At 40.1% G+C, this 23,036-nt stretch overlaps 1 protein-coding gene across 4 annotated transcripts in view; it reads right to left on the reverse strand.

The window, feature by feature from the left end:
* RBM25 (RNA binding motif protein 25) overlaps positions 1-23,036 on the reverse strand; it is a 39,815-nt gene that overhangs the window by 15,887 nt on the left and 892 nt on the right. The window contains exons 1-7 of one of the 4 annotated variants that reach the window (XM_086612805.1): positions 19,258-19,305; positions 12,103-12,223; positions 8,149-8,198; positions 5,954-6,124; positions 5,585-5,642; positions 4,265-4,425; positions 1,520-1,702 (exon numbers count right to left, since the gene is read on the reverse strand). In XM_086612805.1, coding sequence (XP_086468931.1) covers positions 1,520-1,702; positions 4,265-4,425; positions 5,585-5,642; positions 5,954-6,124; positions 8,149-8,198; positions 12,103-12,208 — 729 coding nt within the window. In that variant the 5' untranslated portion in view covers positions 12,209-12,223; positions 19,258-19,305. Of the gene's footprint in view, positions 1-1,519; positions 1,703-4,264; positions 4,426-5,584; positions 5,643-5,953; positions 6,125-8,148; positions 8,199-12,102; positions 12,224-18,778; positions 18,817-19,257; positions 19,306-23,036 lie in introns of those variants that run through there. The other 3 variants (XM_086612803.1, XM_086612802.1, XM_086612804.1) reach the window with 3 other exon arrangements.

Consider the following 23,036-nt stretch of genomic DNA (forward strand, 5'->3'; position numbering starts at 1 on the left):
TGAGCTAGGACCATCTCTTCACTCCCACGTCTATCCACAAAGGCCAAAGATGGCAACTTCCAAGTTTCTTTTCCTCCTTCCCAGTATGGGAGGGATGATGGGGCGTAATTTCAACCCACAAGTGCTATGTATTTAAAAAGAGCTTATTTGTCTACTTGACTAGCTCAGATTGATCAAATTCTACATCATACAGAGCTAGCAGAACATCCCTCTGTCCCAAGGACATACTCAGCACCCAGCTCTTCCAAGACTGCAATGGTCTCTTACAATGTTCAACTACCTGGCCTCATTCATGGCCATATATATGTACCCACAGGACAATACACATTATAACAATGCTTGTAACAAAAAATACAGCTGATAGCATTAAACAGTGACTCATTTGTAAATTCTCATCCAAGAAAGCATCTTCTCCCAAAGGGAGGGAGAGGAAAGAAAAACAAATTCTCAGCTCAGCACTCTTATACCTCAGGTCAGCCATGGCTAACAATGTTGTGGGGAAGATACACTCCCTCCCTGAGGGAGATGTTGCTTCTTGCACCACATTTAAGCCCCATAAGCCTTTGAAACTGCATTATTGCCTTGGAATAAGTACTTTGCAGAAGACTTAAGTGGGTAAAAATCTTGGTCAAACAATTTTCCAATCTCTTTCATATCAGGTGCAGAATGGTAGGTGTGAAAGCCCATTTTCCCGTTAGAAACTTGGCTGAAAAAGCTAAGTCTGAGTTTGCTCATTCTTATTCCCCCTTCTCCAGTTTGTTTTATTCCATAAAAAAACGTCAACCACAGAAGCAGGTCTAAACCAGAACATTCATTCCTGCTTAACAGGGTTTCTTTGCATTACACAATATATGAAAACCAGCTGATCAAATCCAGCCAAATTGACACGTGCATGTAAAAGTGATTTTGTAAGGCAAGAAGATTACAATATGCCTTTCATCCCTGAAGGATTCCTCCAAGGTTTATGAGGTATACATATAACAACTAATGAAGCACTTCCACATCTGGAGAGACAGTTGCAACCAGTCGGATCAAGGCACACTACAAGAATGCATACTATAAGCAGAAAGAAGAAGAATTTTGTCCAAAACTACCAGAGCAAATTCCTGCCATTACAAAAGCGCCCTGGTATCTTTCAATGGAAATAGACAGTATGCAGAAACTCTTTACACAGTTGTTTAAGTTCTCATCTGAAAAACCCTACATGCACATACAGATTAAACTGCACTAAATTCAGTTATTTCCACCTTCAGAGGGATGAAAGGTTGGTTCAATCCTGCCCAGATTCAAACCTGTTGTTCCAAGAAGTCTAGGTCTTAGATGCCTAAACCATCCTGAAGGGATGGTGTCTATAACTAACTAGCTTTCAGCTTAAAAAAGTGAAACTGCTGCTGACATCAATGCTTGTCGATTTGTTTTCTCATCAGAAGTTTAGGTTTTAAGTATTTGCACAAGGTTTGGCCATTATATAAAGGTGAGTTGAAGAAAAATCTGTTTTGTCCAAAATCAAAACACATACGTCCTCCTTCTTTTCCTTTTTCTTCTTCCTGGGGTGAGAGTCAGATTCCTGGGAGGGGGCATTGAGCTCGCTGGAATATTCTCGTATTAAGACTTCAATGGCCCCTTTAATTATCTGATCTCTTCTCTTTGTTTCCTCATCCAGTGCTTCATCATCATCATTTGTTGTCTCTGGTCTGGAGTTCTAAGGAAAAATTGCAAAGTAACAGGAATCAACAAACTGAGAACAATACTACTACTTTATTTCAGAAGTTCACCTTTGATCACCACATTCATGCCCCTAGAGCATTTACAAAAACAAAAACAAAACAAACAAACAAAAAAATCCCCCCAAAACTCCACAGAAACCAAACCACCTACAGGTAGTTAGCAACTGCATTATTTTAGTCAGATCTTTTCACACTGGCAATACCGTAGGGACCACATAGCTTTACATGTGAAATGGCTGCAGAGAGCAAGTGCAGAACCGCATAATAAAATAGAACTGATAAAAGCTGATTAAGGTGGTAGACAGGAAAAGAGAAAGCACACGCACCCTCACAGAAAGGCAATCACTATAGTCCAGCTTTTGGTCAAAAGTTTCTGCCTTGTATCTGTCAGAACTTCAAAGAAATTTCAACAACACTTCCTCAAAGTCTTCTGCTTAACTGCTATGCAATACAAATGTCTACCTATAACTTTCAAGCTGCAACTTACAATGGGACAACTATATTAAAGAAACATTGTTAAGGAAAACATTCCTTGCACAGCAAGCATTTTCTTATTATTGTTGATTGATTACTTTGTAGTTCCTCATCTTTTTGCCCCTTTCCACCTTCTAGGGAGGAAAGGGAACACACACAAAGAAGTGTGTTTCACTAAATGTTGCATGAAAGGATAGAACAATGATCTGCATACTGAGCAAGGCAGCCCACCTCTTCATCCCCTGAATCTTTTAGAAAAATGGAATCTCACCTGAGAATCCAGCTGGATATCCCGTCAAGCGATAGGTGGTGGGTGGAGTGAGGGGGAGGGAAGGGTCTGATGGAGCAGCAGCTAAGAATGAGGGGGAAGGGAGGATTCAGTTGGAGCTGAAGAGGCTGACAGGCCAAGGAAGAGCAGGCTGAAAAGAGCTAGAAGGCAGTGACAGGGAGTGGAACTGAAGAGGTCCAGAGAGAAGTGATCAGGGAGAGGAGCTAATTAGATAAAGGTTTGCTTGGTGTGCCTCTATAAGAAATTGCGTTGTAGTGTACATGTTTTGATTTCTTAATAAAAAATATTAAATGAAAAAGTTGCAACTTTTGGATCTGAGTGGCATCAGCACGCCAATGAGAGTATGAAAGGAATCACAAGCAGTATGATTACAATACACTTCATCAATATTCCTTGGCAATTTGCAGCCTTTCTTTGCACCACCACAAACAAACAAAAAAAACCCAACAAACCAAACAACAAACATTTGGAGCCAATTTCACTCTACAGTTCAATGGAATTGACAGATACTGTTGTCTTCACCAAAGCCACAAAAAGTACCTTCTGCTTTATTTATCCTGAGAGATTGACTGTAATCAACAAGAGCTCACAGAAAACAAAATTCATGAGAGATGTACCAGAACGCCACTGATACTTCAAGCTCGTTTATAATATCAGCTGTGAAGCACAGTATTACAGGTGATGCCAACAGGAAACACGGAAGCATGAAACAGAAGGGGCAGTCAAATCAAACCCTTACCTAGGTTAACAGCTAATACATTACTCCATTCAAAACCCATGAAGTTAGCACTCTGCTTTACTGAGCCATTGCATTTAATCCCATACACTAGGTACACAGTCAAAAATGTGTCAATTACTTCAAGTCATCATTATGCCTCTAGTTCTGGTTAAATAAAATTAAATAAAAGTACTTGTGTTCCCAATGTATTTTACAAAGGTTTAAGAACAATTCCAAATTAGAATTTTAAAAATTTACCTGCTACAATGCGATCAGTATTTTTAGTTTTTTGAACAAGAGTCTCTTACCACTTCCATTTTACAGAAAATAATTGTTTTAAGTACTATCTTAAGGCATATGCAGGACTTTAAAATACTACAGACCAAGCCAAACAACTTGATTGTGATGTGAAATATATTATTTTAGCAAAGAAATAGATAAAATTCAATTTAATGCAAATTTGTCAGTTAAATATCTTTGCATCTCACAAGAATTCAACATATCAAATATCTGCAATTATTCCAAAACAGATTCTTAGCTCTAGAAAGGAATGGTACATAACCAATTACCCCATTTACTAAATGTCTGTAAGCTGCTCACTGCCTGAAAGATCATCTAAATTCCTTGTCATTAATTTGTTCTAGAAGACCATCAGCAGAGGAGAAAGAAACTCCGATTCTCCTCAGAAAGCTGATTTACGGACTCTGACAGAGTAAGAATTGCTTCTAGAGTTTAAATACTTTCAAGATTTTCCAAGCAAAAATTCTAAACAACAGAATCATATAGCAGGTATTACTACACTTCAGAATGAGTTACAGAATTAATTCTAGAGATTCAGTTGTAGCTTATAGGTAAGTATGAATGCTAGTGAATTAAGAGCTTGCACTGCCTTTCAACATATCCTCAGACTCATTAATGTGATTCTGGTGAAATGCTAAAATTAATTAAGGGCAGAGACAAAAATAGAAACTAAGAGACACACTCACAATCTGATCTATCAATTATATTATATTGCCCTCCTGCCAAAGTAACACAAGTCACATGTTATAAACGTACCCCATTAGAAGCCTTTTTCTTTGCTTTCCATTCATCTAGCTGAGCCTTTGTCTTTGCATCGACTTTGACTAGCAGCTTCTTCTCTCCAATCTGGAGGTCATGGAGTAGTCTCAGTGCTCGTAGTGTGGATTCTGGTTCTTTGTATTCGCAAAATCCAAAGGCTGAAATGGATTATTGAAATGAAAAGTAACTGTGTTAAATCTCTTCAGGTAATTTACTTTGCGTTAAAAAAAGTTTTGAATCAATAACTTGGAACATAGTCACTTCTTTTTTTAAAACCAGAAATACACATCATAAAAAGACAGAAAGATCATTCACTGCATTAGTCTTTGATACAACTAACGGCCCAATGAATAAGGTCAAAGCAATTCATACATTGTAGATGCCCCACCCCTGGGAACGTTGAAGGTCAGGTTGGACAGGGCTCTGAGCAACCTGATCTAGTTGAAGATGTCCCTGCTCATTGCAGTGGGGTTGGACTAGATGACCTTCAAGCGTCCCTTTCAACCCAAACTATTCTATGATTGTGTTTGTGAAGCTTTTGACATGTTTGTCTAAACTAAGGAATGAAGTCTATATGAAGACATGTCTCAGGTGGAATTGCAATTGTCTGAAGACCAAGGACATCAATCAACAGCTCATTTTTAACCTAGAGGGAGGAGTGTTTCAAACTAGGTTCTTCACAACAGTTACAGAAACTTGCAAATGAGAAAAAAAAATCCTTATGAGAGCAAAATAAACAAAGTACGATATATAAGAAAGCTGAAGAAACTGAAATACATCTTAAAAAAGGAAAAAACAACCTAGGGAAGATGTAAAAACAATAATGGCAAAAAACAGTAACCAAAATTGTTTCCTGTGTCCACTGGAGAAAGGTCACAAGAAAAAATAAGTCAGTTCAATTTGACAATAGGTAAGATAAATTTTACATCAGGAAAACTCCTTAAGAGAGAAGGATAATACATAGTAGTGAGAGAGACTATTGAAAGTGTTGCAAATGTGCTCCTTTGGAGGCTAAGTACAAACTGGTAAACTTTTCTCAGGGATGGTCTATAAACTCCTGATTCAGTCTCAGAACAGAAAGGTGAGCCAAGACATTTTCTCATTTAATCTTTCCCAATTTTATTTTTCTTGTTCTGTCTTGATTCCAAGGACAGCAAATACTAGGCCTTTACTAAGAAGTATTTAGCAGTTAAGTATCATACACAGTATCCTAGAATGTAAAAGTATTAAGAATAGCAATGTGTCAGACATTTGAAAAGTTGCCAGGTAATAAAAACAAGAGTCTGACCAGAGATTTTGAAAAGTGTGAACAATTACCTTGAAGTTTTCCAGATGCCCCTTGTACTCTCTTCCAACTCAAAACCAAGCCACATTTCTGCATTAAAGATAAATATTATTAATTATTGATTATGTTCAAAACATTACAAAAACTTCAACACTTTTTCCAAAAGATGACATGTAAAAAGGGTAAACACTACTAAAAATAAAGTATGTCTACGTTCACTGACATATTCAGCTTAAAAAAAGCTGTACTCTTCATGTACCAACTTTAAACTCAAGTGTAAGGGACTGCTATTCCAGTGACTGGGACTAACTCTGCTTTTAGTTTCAATCCACTGCTTGTGGGTCATTACTTCATTCATCAGCCAGGGATGAAATTTAACATTAACAGTGCACTGTACTTACTGCTAGAAGCTGCCGTATAAGCATGTCCGAGGCCTTCTCAGAAATGTTGCCTACAAAAACGGTGGTAGTGGGACCGCTGTTTTCATCGTTTTCTTTGTTCTTTAAGCCAGGATGCTCTTTTCTGACCCCTAAATGTTTTCCAACCATAGACACTGTGGTAGGAACTAATACCTAGAAAGAGGAGGAGAGGGTGTAAAATAAAGCATTGAAGTGGGTTAGGGTTTTTTTTTATTTAAATCTGTAAAATGAAAGAGTTGGGGATGCACATGTACTCCAAAATTAAATTTTCATATGAACCTTAGATAGGCTTATGGAGTGAAACACCAATAAGTGCTTCAGGCTTTAACACTTTATACAACACAAAAAAAAGATTGCCATTTTTTGGCAAAGACAGACAGAAAAAAAAAGAATGTACCTGAACATGGCTACTGGAAGATCTCAAGGTGAGCATTTAGTAACATTAGGTATTATTTCTTCTACAAATAACTAATTTGCAACATTTGAGTCACTGGAAGTTGAAGTACCTTACCTAACAGCGTAAAAAGCAGGCTGTAAATAGAAAAGTAACTCTGACTCAAAAGGCTTCAATGGACACATGACAGGTCTTAAAGCTTTCAGAGAGTGAATAAACACTACTGCTGTATTTAATCAATACACAATCCAAAGCCTCTTTGGGTTAAGGAGCAAACATTTGTAAAATAAACCATACGCAGATAGGCACGATCATCCGTTCCATTTTGCTACACCTCTCTCCTTCCACCTAAGATTTAACGGTACATATGCACTGAATCCCTCTTCTCAAAACACCCTCCTGAAAGTGTCACTTAATAAAAACTAATCAGAAAACTGATTAATGCTTTTGATACAGTATCTTTGTCTTAAACACATGTTAACATCAACATATCCTCCTGTAACAGATAATACAAGCTATCAAAAAATTCAGTATTCTGGGGAGATGTCACTTATGCAAAATCATAGAAATGGTAATTCATTGTCTCGGTTTTCATTGCGACAGAGTTAGTTTTTCTTTTTAGAATCTAAAAGAGCTTCGTGTTTTGGATTTCGTATGGGATTTGTTATGAGAAGAACGTTGATAGCACACTGGTGTTTAGAGTTGGCATTGAGACATCAAAGACCTTTCAGCTTCCTGCGTTTTTGCCAGTGTACAGGAGCACAACAGGCTGGGGGGGGAGCATGGCTAGGACAAAGGGTCCACAACTCCCCTTATGATTTGAACTTAGACTTAGGATTGAGGGCCAAACTGGCCAACGAAGTATTGGTTGACCAGGAAGAAGCTCTTGCTCTTCTGAGTGCTCTCTCTCTCTCTCTCCCCGTCTCTTTTCGTGTCTCTCAGTTGTCTGGGAGTGCAGTGTCAGGACTCATCTGGTTTAGGACTGCTTGCCAGGACTATGCACCACTTGTTTGTACATATTAATATATATATTCATATATTATTATTTTATCATACTGCATTTAATATTATTGTTGTTGCTATTACTATCTCAATCCATGAGTTTCCTTCCCTTTTTCCTTTTAATTTTCTTTCCCGTTCCCTGGGGGTGGGGGAGGGTGAGCAAGCAGCTGTGTGGCATTTAGTTGCTGGCTGGGCTAAACCACAACATTCACCTTGAAGTCAATAAGTAACCTTTATATTTTAAAGAGCACTTTTTTCTCCGCCTCATAAATCTAAAACCTTCCTTCCAACTAGAAATTAATAAGACAAAGAGACCTTTCTCTCATATGCTCTTCCACTGATGTGTATTAATGCAACTATCCTTCCCCTGCAATACAGGGAAACAGGGCTTGTTTGTTTCTGGCCAACTCAGCAGAGCTGCATGATGGACCTACAAACCTGGATAAGGTGATGCTTCCAGAGCACACTGTTAGGCCAACAAACTCAAAAGCAAGACACCTGGAATCTTAGCGATCTAACTGTACTGCATAGAAAGACCATTATATTTGAGAGAAGTGTATCTCCTTGCAAGAACAGAAATTGCTTCACCTTTGAAACTAGTAGCTCCAGACATTACTTGTCTAGGTCAGAAATTAGCACAATAGCTGCATTTAAAGCAAAGCATTTCCTTCCACAGTGTGCATTCTGATAGAATAGAGCAAACCTAAAACACTGTAGACATCTACTAAGTTTTACTCTCCATTTTATTTTTCTACCTGCTCATCCCCACTGTAATACTTACAGTCGGAGCAGGAGCCATAATGCCCATTGGTACAGGAATCATAGGGGTCCCTGAGAAAGACAAGACATAAATATTAATCTGCCCTGTTGAGAATACTGATTAATACAAAAGAACTGATCACAGACATCATTTGCAAACCAGACAGCAATTTCAGTCAAATAAGAATTTCACAGTACTGATTACCAGTAATTCCTTAAGCATTGAAGCATAGCCTGAGTACACTAACGTAACATGTGCATCCTCCTCACTTTTATCGTATTACCATTTTGACTTTGTTCATCACAAACAAATCTATTTTCAAAGCACATTCAAACCACAGTATTGTTCTAGAAGAGAGTTGTGTGATGAATGAGGCAGAAAATTCCATAAATAGAGAACAGAAGCAGCTGAAGTCCTACAGATGACAATTGTATTCCTGACTTGCTTAATTTTCATAGCATAATCGATTCCGCATACAGCTTAGGGATGAGGCCCTATAAAGAATGCCACCAGGCTTCATGCTACTATTTATGGAATAGTTTAATTAAGGCAGCATAGAAAACCTCAATCCAGGAGCTCTCTACCTGCTGAATACCTGACTTGGCAGTCTCTTAAAACTTAATTTAAAACGATACTTATTTAGGTGAAACCACAGAATATCCTCTTTCCCACTACCAAATTCACTGGCAGTTTTCAGTTATATCATGTGAGCCAATATCTGATCATAATAAAGGTTGTTTGTCTTTCCACGCCAGCTGCTAGCAGAGGTTAAAGACATTAAGTGAATGGATTTCAAAACTACTTGCTGGCCAATAAAGACATTGAGACTCAAGAATAATGAAGTCAATCTCAAGTTCTTCAGAGAAACACCCTCTAGGGATCCTACATCTCTTTTTTCATCCTACAAAAAAAACTTCTTCATCTTTCACTCTCAATCCTTCCCTTTTGATTCCTCCATAACAGTTGCATTTAAAGTGAAGCATTCCCTTTCACAGTATGAATTCTGATGGAATAGAGCAAAACTAAAATACTGCTGACATCTACTAAGCTTTACTCTCCATTTTATGTGGCTACCATCTCTCTTACTGCTGTATTCATAAAATCCTAATCAAACTTACGCAACCTAGTGTTCCTGGACTTGTTCCCCCACTTTCTCCAGTGCGTAGTCCTGAAATAACACTTCTCCTCAGACATCCTCTCCAGCTTTCTCCTCATCCGTTCTGGTTTTGCTTTGATTCCATTTTTTTTTTTTTTCATCACTCAATCCTCTTCCTCAGTCCCTTCATATTAAAGTCATACTACCTCCATCCCTCCAAACTATTCAGAAAATCAAAAGGTGTATTGCTCTCCCATGCTCTCAGTTTTAGCGCAGCATGGCATCTCACAGACTGGAGGAACCACTCCAAGACAAGACTCTGTGGTGCAGTCCTATAACTATTATAACTATAGTTATCATAATGCTGAACTTGGGCTTTAAAGTTACAACTCAGTAAATATACTTGTGTTATCACTGATGGTTCTCTGAAACCATCAGCCCAATGCTCAGCAGAAGCCAAGAAAAAAAAAAAATCCACTAAAACGCTGGGCATCGTCAGCAAACATACTGATGATCAAGACCACAGGTATCGTTTAGCTGCTATACAAAAACCTGGTGCACCTATACCTTGACTACTGCCTACAGACTTGGTCTCTGCAACCCAAGAACAACACAGCCTTAGAGAACTACACGACTTAAGTGCTGAAGCAGGTGCTTTACCAGGAAAGATCCTACACCCTGAGAGTCTTCAAGTGTGGAGGTTTGCAAGGCATGGAACACAACTGAGGTATACAAAACCACAAAACACAACTCACCCAACTCCCACATCAGAACTGGGGAAGGAGCAGGACACTAATTAGGCAATGAGTTTAAAGACAGATGTAAGAAAGTAGCACTTTACACAGTGGCTAATGAACTTTTCAAATTTGGTGCAAGAGGCGACAGTGGAAATGGACACTATCAGCAGGTTCAAAAAAATATCAAAATGTTAATTAATGACAGGTCCAGAAAAAGATAAAGGAAAAAATGAAAGATCATACTCTAACATCCTCAATACTACAGTTGTATGAGGGAATACACTCAGACAGCAGAGTACATGCCCACCCTAAATACTACCTTGTATTCCCACTGCCCAGACAATGCATCAGGCTATATGGACTGCTGGTCTAAGCCACTACAGCATTTCTTACATATGAACAATAGTTTTTTACATTTTAATGGTATCCAACAATCTTCAGAGATGACAAGAGCCATCAGAATCTCCTCCTTATCAAATCTTCCACACTTCAAGATGGAAATGCTAGAACTTAATTTTTAACAGCCGTATTTTTAAGCAAAGCAAAACAGTTTTCCTAACTTCATTCTTACACAAGCAAACTGCTCCAGCTGAAACTTTTCAAAAATGTATAAGTTGAGAAAGATAACTAGAATATGAAATTCTGGCCAAATAGCTAACTAAAGATAATATTATAAGACACTAAAATTGTGATCTTATGTATGGAATAACTTCACAGTAGACTTTCATAAAGTCACTGTGGCATTTTCCACTCTATTGATACACTTGTGCTAAGAAATGAGAGATACATATCTGCTACATGTCGAAATATGTTATGTGCACAAGTAAGCAAATGTTTCTAGTGCGCAGAGAAAAAGTTTACTTCTTGCCTAATACCAGGCTCCTCCCATCTACATACTGTTTAGATTACTAATACTGAAACAAGACTTTTTATATAAATAAAGGCAAACACAGCAAGAGAACAAAAAGATCTTCGTCACACATCTTAAGAGGCAAGTGTTCAGAGCAGAAACTTGTATCAGACATTTTAAAATATTCTTCAGAAAGTTATTTTTAAAAGTATCTGGTGTTTTTCACACTAGTATATATAAAGTGGAGCTAGAAAAGATAACAGGTATGGTTTTAAAATTTAACCTGAAATTTTTGACGGCTCAACACCACCTAATCAAGAACTTTGCCTTTAGCAGAAAATAGGTAACATCTGATGGATCTCAGGGAAAAAAAAAGTTCAGAAAAATTAATGCGAGTAAGGATTAGCCTGATGAATGGATGTGCACAAACCATTCCCGAGTTCAGCCATCTGTTTTTTGAATGCCTTTATTGTCTACAAAACACTTGTGTGCAACACAGCTTAAGACCATACAGATAAGAGTTATTTTCTGCAGCCCTTGTGATGAATTTTAAAGGGGTAATTCTCTGAATGTTTCCTCTCTCCCACTTGCGGTCTCCTGCCTCCCATCACTGTTATTGATACTGGCAATGCACAGAAAGAAGGTGGTTTCAGAACAATTAAAGTTTCAACACAAAAAAAAGGAGAGGCTGCTCTTAAAGGTGAACAAAGAAAAAAAGGTGGGATTAATTCCGGGAAGATTAGGAGTGAGGAATGTAACAGCAAGTTTGCAAGATGTGTGGAGGAACGTATGTAAGAAGCAGAATAAAAGAAAGTGGGACTTAAAAAAAGGTGGAGAAAAGCAACACAAGAAGTTGGACCTTCTCTGAAAGCTACACCTGTATTTCCACACCACACATACTCAGTGTACTTAAGTGTTTCCAAAGGCTATTACAATGGCTTATTTGAAAAGAACTGAAAATCACAGTTTACTGTCAAAACAGCAGCTCTTAGAATATCTAACATTAACAAAAAATCACCACCTAGCTTCAGTCTTGAAAAAAGGTCCAAGACAAAGTCCAGTATTGTCTCTAATGGTTTGATTTCTGGTCAGAAGTAAGCAGCTTTTGGTAGACCAAAAGGAGTTTGCTCACATGACATGATCTGTGAGTAAACTAGAAACTCAATCGCAACGCACAAGAACCAGAGTTACTGAAATATGTTAAGAACCGGTAATTTTTGTAAATAACACAATTCAGAATAATAAAAGGTAATTTATTTCTACGACACTTCCATATACTAAACATAACTTACCAGGAGGTACAGGTGGAGGAAAGCCAGGAAACTGTGGAGGTGGGATCCCAGGGGGAAGCGTTGGGATTCCCATAGGAGGGCGATTCAAGTGAGGTGGAAAAGACATTCTTCCAGTCACAATCTGTCAAAAACATAGAAAAAGAAACTTGTACTAGTCAGTTCCCAAACATGAATTACAAAAGCAGTGCAAATGGTAAGTGTCCACAACGATTTTAAATCTTTATATGGACATTCAACTACGAACTAAAACTATTTTTAACTCTTTTTCCCTTGCTATTCATTAAGTTACAAATGTAGTAGAAGTCTTTTTTCACAATGAAAAACAGCACTTCTAGGAAAGTGTTTCAGAAGGAAGTGAAAATCAAAACTATACCTGACTTCTCATACCAATGGTTTACAAGGAATGTGAATTAAATAGCATTTAACAGTTGGTACAGTTTCTTTAAAATAAAGCTATCTTTTGCAGTATCTGAAAACAGAAGGAATCTTGTAATACGTTTTTAATACGGCAAGTAGTTCTACAAGAAATGATTATGCACAATACAACTGTGGAACAGGATAAGAGAAAGAACAATGCTCAGCATTGACAGGAATTCTATTTAAAACAACACTGGGGAGGTCCCCAAATTCCAGCACATAGACAGTTAAAAGCTTGCAAGAGGGTTCTGATCCATTTTTAACTTCCCAATTCACACATCTAGAGTTCAAAACTTGGATGATAGCCCATGAGTTGAGAGTCAATATGCTACCATGGAAAGTAAAGATTGTTTTAACATCATTTGCTATTGAGATGGTTATTATGATGTATGTGTTACTGACCCTGTAACAGACACCACCAGTAATAAAAACATTGAAGATCACTCTTAACACACCTAACCAGGCACATATTCTTGCTTCCAATATTATCTCAGTAACCTGACATGGTCAAGTCTTCAAAGAAGGTTGGCCCTCAGTTCTAACAAAAAAACGAAACTGGTCACCAGTATGACTACTGAGCGTACAGGTACATTGACACTGCAACGAGGAAGCACTAGAGGAACTTCGAACACACTGGATTGTGTGGATATGAATCACAAAGACACCGTATCACAAGTGACAAGAGTCCAGTTAGCTGTCTGCACAAACATCTGTATTTCTCAATGGACTGTACAGACTGCTTTACAACCTACAGTATTGGATCTTCACTGCAACTGTTTTCCAAACAGGCAAACAAAACTCAAAACTGAATTGGGCAGTGTTAAGAAAACGAATTATGATAAGCAAAATTCCAATGCATACAACAAACCCGTAGATCGTAAGATGCTTTCCCCAGCTTCCTGGCGCTGAACACACAAGAAACAGGAAACTAGCTTTGCTGGAGACAGATGTGCCTTCCATACATGTACAAGAGCAAGTAGCTAATGACAGTCTTAAATATCAGAAGAGCTAGTATCAGTTCTTTACCATAACAGTAGATATATTTGAAAGAGCTACAAAATTATAATAAGAGAATCATGTAGCAAAATTTTATTCCCACAGAGTCCGGAAAAAACTATGAGAGAGAAAAGTATACAGTGGACTGCAGAGTATGAAAGGGAAACCCAAATGTATTCGGTAGTACCTTTGAACATCAGAACATATTTATTCTTATATAAGGACATACATATGATCCTACAGCATAATTCACCCAAAAGTTACAACTACAACAAAAGATAAATGCTTCTGTGACACAAGGTCTAAGATGACAGAAGAAACAAGAGAGCAAATGGAAGCATTTCTCCAACAGTACAATAAATATTATTTTATACAATAAATAAAGATAAAACATTTTTCCCCACCCTTATAATCCATATGCTTAAGAACATAATTCTTTTCTGTCATTCTTGAATTTTTAAAACTGAATGAGCAAAGAAAAGCAGCAAATGTGTACTGCCAGAACGTTTTATTTGGAAGACCACTGTTTATTGTCTCTTCAGACTACACACACATCAATGTTCCTCTAGAATCTGAAACTTGGATGGTATGGAAGGGAACAGAACTCCCTTATCCGTCTTGGTATCCCTATTTGAAACTTTTTCACAAAAAACCCCCAACCAACAGTCTCAGGAAAGGCAGAAAATGAAGATCTTAAAGGCTCTCAGTCCTTAATCTATATTGCATGCTGACAGACAACTGGACAAAATTCAAAGCTGTTTTGGGGCAGGATGGTAGAGTAACAAGCTATTGGTCTGAGATGGTTCTAAACAGGCTGCAACAGCATTACACCATCTGAGGTCCACAAGACATTAAGGAGTGGTCTGTTAAACTAGAAACAATTGGGAAAGTAATTTTCCAGGCTGCCTGTAGGTGCAGTCCCTTCTCTCGGTCTGATAAGCACTTTATCCGAGACACCATTTTGAAGAAGCTAAAAAAATAACCCCAAGGGACTAAAGAAGTGAAACAGTTCTTCGGATTAAAAGATGCTGAAACATACCTTACTCAATAGATGTTACATATGCATGCAGGCAAAGTTGGGTTTTTTTAAATTTAAATAAAAAAGCAAAGATTTAGCAGTCAATGAAGTAATTGTCTGCACAAAAGGAACAAGGCAGTCAGTAAGAATGGATCAAATTTAGTCTTCTAGTCAGCTGGAGGTGAAACACACTTATCTGTAGGGCTTCAACAATCCATTTCACTTGAAGCACGCTGTTCTTATTTTTTCCATGTTTGCACAGCAGCTAGAAAGCTGCCTGACTTAATTCTAGCATGGACCAATTCTAGCACCTCTGCTGGCTGTAAGACTGAAGATCAACACTAACCCTTGGTCTCTTTCTCGCTACTATATGTAACTACCAACGTGAACCAACAGAGAGAACAGTTTAATTCTGTCTCTGTTACGAAAACTGTGAGGATCAACAGATATCAAGACTGAAACTGCTCACTGGAGAAGTGAGAGATCTGGACAAGAGAGGAAGATACATCCAGTTCCTTGCAGCAGCCAAGATGCTACAATGAAGAGAACTGAATAGCACATTTTTTCTGTCAGAAATGTACATACTCTTCCAGCAGTCAGAAGGGCCTCTGACATCAAACTGGTAAGCAACTACAACCAAGGGTTAGGCATGGAAAGCCAAGAGATGCTAAGCTGGGCCTAGGTAGAATACACTTGTAGAAATCTCAGGAACAGTATCTTGAACTTCTCTGCAGACTGCCCTACTATACTGCCAGTACAGTTCAGTTATCAGCGTCCGATATATTTCCTGTGATCTTAGTATTGTATATGGCGATCTTCCAAATTTCCCTAATATAATCAGATGTGTAAGTAGCTAAACAGTCCTGAGATATTTTTAAAGCCTCAGCTGACTTATCGAAGTATTACCTCAAGTGAAATTGGACATAAGCAGCATTCTTGATAGTTCCAATTTAAAGTGAGAGATTAATTTGTGTGAATGTTACAGTGGTCACAAAGATACACAGGTAAGAAAAGCAGTGGGCATCTGGCCTGACACCCTCGAAAATATTGAGATCATGACCTCTTCAGCCCCCAGAACGATGGATTGTGTCAGGTCTGAGTCAAAGCACAGTCAATTTAGGCTATGCCTGTGCCAGCAAGCAGGGCAGTACGACAGCAGGTCTGTTAAACAAAACAAATGGATCTGACACCCTAATGTCCACACTACAGGTTTTGGGGAGGTCTACCCCAATGGAACAAATGCCCATTCGCAGGTAAGAGTGCATTTTTCAATATAGTTTCATCCAAAAGGAATCCAGTTCATAGAATCATCCACTGGAATAGCGCAAACCAATGTGCAAAAGGTTTCCTAAGTGAGGATGACTGTGAGACTTTCTTCAAAGGCACATCTCTGATCCAAGTTAACATAGTAGCGTAGGTGCACACTTTTATTAGCCTTGGGCAATTTTTGTCAACTGCGGATTAATGATGTAATGGATGGCAAAACATCTAAGCTTCCTCTAAGCAGACCCAGCTCAAATCCAGCCCAAGCTACTAACTAAACCAAGTGCTACACAAACACAACTATAATATTCCAGGTTCAGCTTTGGCCCAGAAGGAGTTTAGTTGCTTTCATCCACTACCCTTCCGGGTTAATAAGTCCTGGTGGAACCAAACACCATGCAGAGCCAGCTGCACCAATCTTCTGAAACTTGGAGAGAGTACAGGAATACCCACGTGGCTCTAAGGTTTGGCAAAATCCACTGAGACTTGTTAACTGTGACTCGGTGCTATCCTGTCTGCGCTGGAGCTCTATTAAAAGCACGCTAGCTCTGACACACAACTAAACAAGTGCACACTGGACTCAAGCACCTGAGATCACACAGAACTCAGAATTACTATGAAACAAGGGTCACCATAATTCAGACACTGCTGCCTCATGCTGCTTTGTTATTGGGACTTTCGGGAGTCAGAGATAAGAGGAGACTGACTATATGAGAAGACTGTAATAGCGTGGCTGCACTGTTAATGGATTTTTTTTTTTAAAAATCATAGTATTTGTTAAATCTTTTTTTTAATTTATTTACTCTATTTTTTTTATTAAAGGGCTGAAGAGATATGTCATAAAGAGAATGCAAATTTAATAAAAATAACTGATAACTAATGTATTTTAAACTGACATATCACCTACTCAGGGCAGCCATCATAATTCTACCAGTGTCACAGGATTAATGTCCTTAGTATCTCCATCTTTACACATCATAACTTTTATTAAAAAACTTGTAAAACTTTTTAACCCTTTTCAAAACAGTTAAGTTCCTCATGAAGCAAGCAGTTACAATACTTACTGTTGAGCTGCTGTTATACTAAATAGACTTAAAATTAACTGCAAAAATCCTTAAGTCTTAATGCATAAACAAAGTTGATGTGTTTTAATAATATGTGTAGGGACATAACAGCAGTGACAATATGGCTGATGTAGCTTGATTTCATTCTGTCTGATTTTAGCTTCTCTCCAACATTTTCCCAATACAATTCTGCACCACAAAAAGTCTGTAAACTTAGTCTAGAATAAGTTGCACAAAATAGCTGTGCAAGTGAGTCCCTCAAATAAGGGAGCAGCAAGCGCAAAACTTGTTATGAAATTTTTTTTAAATTAACGACAATTCAGCTTTTATTATAATCGTAACATTTAGATTATTACAAGAGTGTCTGATAAAACCCACAATGGGTTCATATTTGATTCATATATCCATGTTATTATGTTTCACTGAAAACAGAAAAACTTTCACACATTAAAAAAAGTTTTCTAACATTTTTAAGAATTAAGAGTAATTCCTATTAAGAATCATACAGTGTTTTGGCATTTGATTATAATGTCAATACCTAGGCAGCAAAAGAGTGAATAATTTCCTCTTATTTATGACAAAGTATTTTATACATTGTGTCATGTATAAAATATATATACGATGGGTGCAGCTGAGCAACAAAAGCATTTTCAGAAGCAACTGGAGAAAACATGCAAGTACACCCACCTATTAAAGTCAGTACTATCACATAAGCTTTTACATCAGCATTTACATGATCTTTGGATTTTTAAGCTGTTCCATTATAAAAAAAAAATAACCTACAGTTTGTCATCCATTGGAGATGTTGATTATATTATTGCTTCTCACCAAAAAAACTCCCCTCAAAAAAAAAGAAAAAAACTTTTATTTCAAGCCAGCTGATTTACTCAGTGAAAATGTCCACTTTCTCATACAGCCCCACCTACGGTTTTCTCCAAAATTGCCTGCAAGCTAAGCAAGGCATCAATGTCAAACACAACAGACATGGGGAAAGATAAAACAGGCTATATATTTCCTACATATATTTATTTCTGAACAAACAAAACTAGTATTTGATCAAGCCTTTTTTTTTTTCCAGAGGTGATCTAAAAAGTGCTCACTAACTGTCATGGAATAAGTTGCATCCCAAACTATTATGAAGCAACTCAAAAAGCAACATTCTTTTAACTAGGACTCTGTTAAGCATGTCATCAGAACTTTAAAATCTTTGATTCAGTTCCTAGTTCTGTGCCTCGGCACCCCTATAAACCCCTAGTCAGTTGAATAAGGGACTCTCCACTCTAACTTTGCTATTAACTCTTCCCAAAACACAAACATGGCAGTGGCATTAAAACATTTATGCGAACAGGTACTGGAGAGACAGAAGCAGAGAAATGTGAAGCGCGATGTACAATGCTACTCCTTTAGAGGGAAAGTAAGAAACTGTCCTGTTCTTCCTTCTTCGAATTTGTTCTGGACCATCTTCCGTAAATGCTGATGCAATACCTGAAGCAATGCTTTCCTGCCCTACAAAAATTACAATCTATGTGCATGTATTTTAATCTGAACACACTAAGTACTATACAGCTTTAAGATTTCACTTCCTGTAAGTCCATGTAGGACTTACTACCAAAAAAAGTTAGCTGTGTTCGAGACGTTCACTGTACTTAAACAAAAAAATCCTCTTTTCCTTCAGGCAGGCAAAGGTGTTATTCTATACTGGAAAAAAAACCACTCTGAGAGAAACATGCCAATATATACATCACCAGTGTTACCGACACGGATGAATCACTCTGATTCTTTCACGCACGATACGCGTTTTAAGATGACGACCCCAGTCCCCGCTAAGGACGTTCCCTTCCCTGGCGCGATGCAGCCAAAAAAACCCCACGTTTCCTCGCATGACCCGTTTCCCCGACACCGAAAAGTAAAATCCTACCCGCGGTCAGAGGCGGCCCAGGCCGGGCCGGGGAGTCGTTTCGGGCGCCGGCACGTGCTCCGCCACGGGCTCGTCCGCTCCCACCGAGAGGCGCAGGGCCTCGTCCCGAGCGTGAGATGGGCTCCTCTCGCCTTCCGCGGGGCCGCTCGGCGCCCCGCCCGGGCCGGCTCGCCTCCGAGAGGCGGAAGGGATTCCCACGCCTCCTGGGCGGGAGAGGAAGCGAAAGGCCCCCGTCGCCACTCTCCCGCGAGCGCCTCCCCGAGGACATTCTTCCGTCCCACCCCGCCACTAGGCCCACGCCACCTCCCCGCCGAGACGTAGGCCGCGGCTGGCGAGAGGCCGCCGCCGTCTGCCCCGGCCCAGGGCGCGGCAGAACGGCCTCGGCCCGGCCCCGGCCGCGCCTCCTCGAAGCAGGCGGCTGAAGCGCCGCCGCCGCCTTCCCTCCCCCTCTCGACCCCCCGCAGCCCCTCGCTACTCACCCCTTCGCTGCGGAGCAGAAGCCGCGTCCGGAGCGCCGCCGCGGCCCCTCCGAGCCGCGCGGGTCGGGGATGGCGTAGGGGAAGGCCGCTCGGCCGCCTGAGGCCCGGCTGGGAGGCCCCGGGTCGCCGCTAGGCCTCGAACACACCGCGCCGAGCCGCCGCCGCCGCGCTGCGCGGGGTCATGTGACCCGCCCCTTCCGTCAGCGGCCCGGCCTGCACCGCGGCGCGCCACCACAGAGGCGGCCGTGCCAGAGCGCCCTCCCGCGCTGCGCCGCGCCCGCACAGCAACGCGCCCCACCATAGAGCGGCAGCGGCTAGAAGGGCCGACGGGGAGAAACGAGGCGTCCGGGCTGCCGCCATCTTTGCTGGGGGCGGGCGGGTGAGGCGGCGCTTCGAGCCAGCGCGGAGCTTCGTCATCTTGAGGTGAAACACCGTCGCTCGGGGCTGGTGGCGGCCGCAGTGCCGGTGACTGAGCCTCCCGCTCTGGGCTGGCACCGGCTCCGCGCCTGGCTGCCGGCGTGAGCCCTTCCCCTGCCTGTGCCCCCCGGTTATCCGTGGGGCCGTTCCCCACTGCCGCGCTCAGGCCAGGCTTAGCTGCCACCCGGCTGTGGCACGGGTAGGTCACAGCCGCGTGGCAAATACGCTTATTGCTTTTAACAGGCTATTAATAAGGGGGGAACACGTGTTTTAGCTGCATTTTAAGCAAGTTTTAAGGACCTAGAAAGCTAAACCGAAAAGCAGTCTTACGGTTAGATGTAAAGATACAGAATCGTAGAATAATTTGGGTTGGAAAGGACTTTTAAAGGTCTTCTAGTCCAAACTCCCTGCAATGAGCAGGGACATCTTCAACTAAATTAGGTTCCTCAGAGCCCCGTCCCATCTGACCTTGAATGTTTCCAGGCATGGGGCATCTACCATCTCTCTGGGCATTCTGTTCCAATGTTTCACCAGCCTCATTGTAAAAATTTCTTCCTTATATCTAGTCTAAATCTACCCTCTTTAAAACCATTTACCCCTTGTCCTAGATGCAACAAGCCCTACTAAAAAGTCCCTCTCCAGCTTTCCTGAAGGTCCCCTTTAAGTACTGGAAAGCTGCTATAAGGTCTCCCTGGAGCCTTCTCTTCCCCAGGCTGAACAACATAGACTCTCTCAGCCTGTCTTCATAGGAGAGGTGCTCCAGCCCTCTCATCATCTTCATGGCCCTCCTCTGGACCTGCTCCAACAGGTCCATGTCTTTCCTGTGCTGAGGACCCCAGAGCTGGATGCAATACTGCAAGTGGGGTCTTGCAAGAGCAGAGTAGAGGGGCAGAATCACCTCCCTTGACCTGCTAGCCACGTTTCTTTTGATGCAGCCCAGGATACAGTTGGCTTTTGTGAAAAGCTGTATCTCTGCTGAAAAAAAATAAGGATTTACAGAGCACAAAGAAGAAACACCAGTATCTTAGGCAGCCGCATGCTCAGCAAAAAGATGTCACTGTGCTATAAAGCAGTTGGGCCTAGACATGCTCTACAACCAGTAGTTTCCCTGACCTACTTCCAGCATTTAGACTACATTAAAAGACAGTTTAAAATGTACAATTCCCCACAAAGTTACATGCGAGACAGTAATTGCTGTTGTTACCGCAATGATGGCAAGCAATTGCAAATGGGCAGAGGAAGTCACTGTGGATGGAAGGAAGGTGGTCTTACAGATGATTATGAGGTAGACCACAACATAAGCATATGTGCACAAAGCTGTTGAAAACATTTCGGATCAGCTTGGGAAAAAAAAATCTTTGTATATTACGTTTTCCACTGTTTAAGGAAAAGTGCTCAAAAGACCAGAGTCTACTGACAATCCCCTCCACCTGTAATGGCAAGAAAAACATTTGAAGTGGGCACTGTTGACTTCTTCAGTACAAAGCAGATTAAATTTACCTGACGGATGTCATACGTGCTACTGAACAGTCAACAACTGAGCTGGAACTAAGGTCTTGTTTATCACCCTGCTTTACAAGAGGATGTGTAAGGGTAAATATTTTGGCAGTAGCAGATTTAGGAAATACTTCAAGATCGAATGCAATTCCTTCCCTTCAGAAACAGCATTTTTGCTTTGTATTAATTACAGCTTATTCCATGCATAAGATTTCTGCTTATCTCCCTTCAACTAATACAAATTTAGTAACTGCAATACTGGCTACTGTTAATACTTCAAATATTTATAAACATAACTATGTAGGAGAAAATGGCACTCATTTGGCAGCTTGCAGGAAAACCACGGAAAAGAGAAAAGGCATAAAAGGAATCTTCTGAGCTTCCTGTTCTATGCTGTTGTCTCAGACTGAAACTGTTATCTGCTTGAAAATGAAACATGAAATCCAAATGCACTTGTACTGCTGTAACAAGCCCTTTTCTTTACAGGAAACCTCGCAAAGGCTTTCCTGATTTAGTTATTCATCTGTTTGTTTAGCCAAAGAAACAGACCATTTTACTCATGTACTCTCCTTGTACAAATCATGAACTTTAGCCTACTGTATCCTTCCTAATCAAGGAAGAATAGCATCAGAAGCATCCAGTAAAAATAGCCACTTGCACATCTCTACTCCTTCTGCTATTGAATTTTAGAATTACCTACCCCAAAACTTATCCATGTTGTCGTTCTACCCTTCACTGTGGAACTGAGATCCCATTTTCCAGATACTGATCACAGTTCACTTTATTCAGTTCCTCACTGCAGACTCAAGAGTTTCATACTCAAGCCAATCAAGAAGAATGCAGTAGATGGCTTTTAATATTAAGGCCAAAATTAGGAGGTGCTTTCTATGTCTGCGGATTTTTTTGCATTTCAAGAGTGAGACTCATTCCGAATGTGCTAGACAGCATCCCCAGGTACAGGGCTCAGATTGTTTCCAGACTATGCAACATTTTAAATGTTTCATGGGTGGAACACAGTTCTAGTCCACAGCACCAAAAATCACTAAGTTAAAAGGATCTACTACAGCAGCTGGAAGAGTACAGTCTTTATACAACTGTGACTAATCATTCATTCTCTTCAGTATATGCTACGTTACTCCCATGGAAATCAGTAAAACTTGTATTCAAGGAGCAGCTAGAATTGATTCTTGACATACAACAAAACCAAAGTTATGGTTTTAAGCAGGACATTTAAAAGAGAAATTAAATCTACACTTAAATGCTCTAAGTATACATATAGTAAACAAGGAAATTGATAGGAAGAAGGGGAAACAACCATGAACAAATCCTTAACGCCTGACTGTAACAGAGCAACGCAGCTCGGACCATGTACAAAAACACTGCATACACTTCCTATTCCAGAAGTAGCAGTGCCACGCTTTTTCTGAGAGAGGAGTAGGAAACAGTGAGAGGTTAAAGTTCAGGCTTTATGCAGAAAGTAGTAACGAGTGCAACTTTGTACATTTTGTAATATTTTAACTAAAAGTAGCCTTCAAGCGTACTTTTCTTAATACCACAAAACAATTACATTTGTCTTCTCTTCTTCATACTCTTTAATCGTTCCCTCTATCACATTGCCATCTAAATACTGCGATTTAGAGGAAGATCCCTTACATGCCAAACTCGCATTGATTTGATACCTTGGCTCCCCGCGAATAGCACTGTGAGATTTAAAAGTTTCTACCTCGTATGTATTAAATATATACACTATCCAGGAATTTTTCACTCTGAAGACATTTGGCTCAGCAAAAGTTTATTCCTATAGATGTCAGTCTAGTTAATATTTTTGATTAAATTTTTCTGCAAAATAGTGAAAATACATGATC

This window comes from Tauraco erythrolophus, chromosome 6 (genome assembly GCF_009769465.1).
Source record: "Tauraco erythrolophus isolate bTauEry1 chromosome 6, bTauEry1.pri, whole genome shotgun sequence".
NCBI lineage: Eukaryota > Metazoa > Chordata > Aves > Musophagiformes > Musophagidae > Tauraco > Tauraco erythrolophus.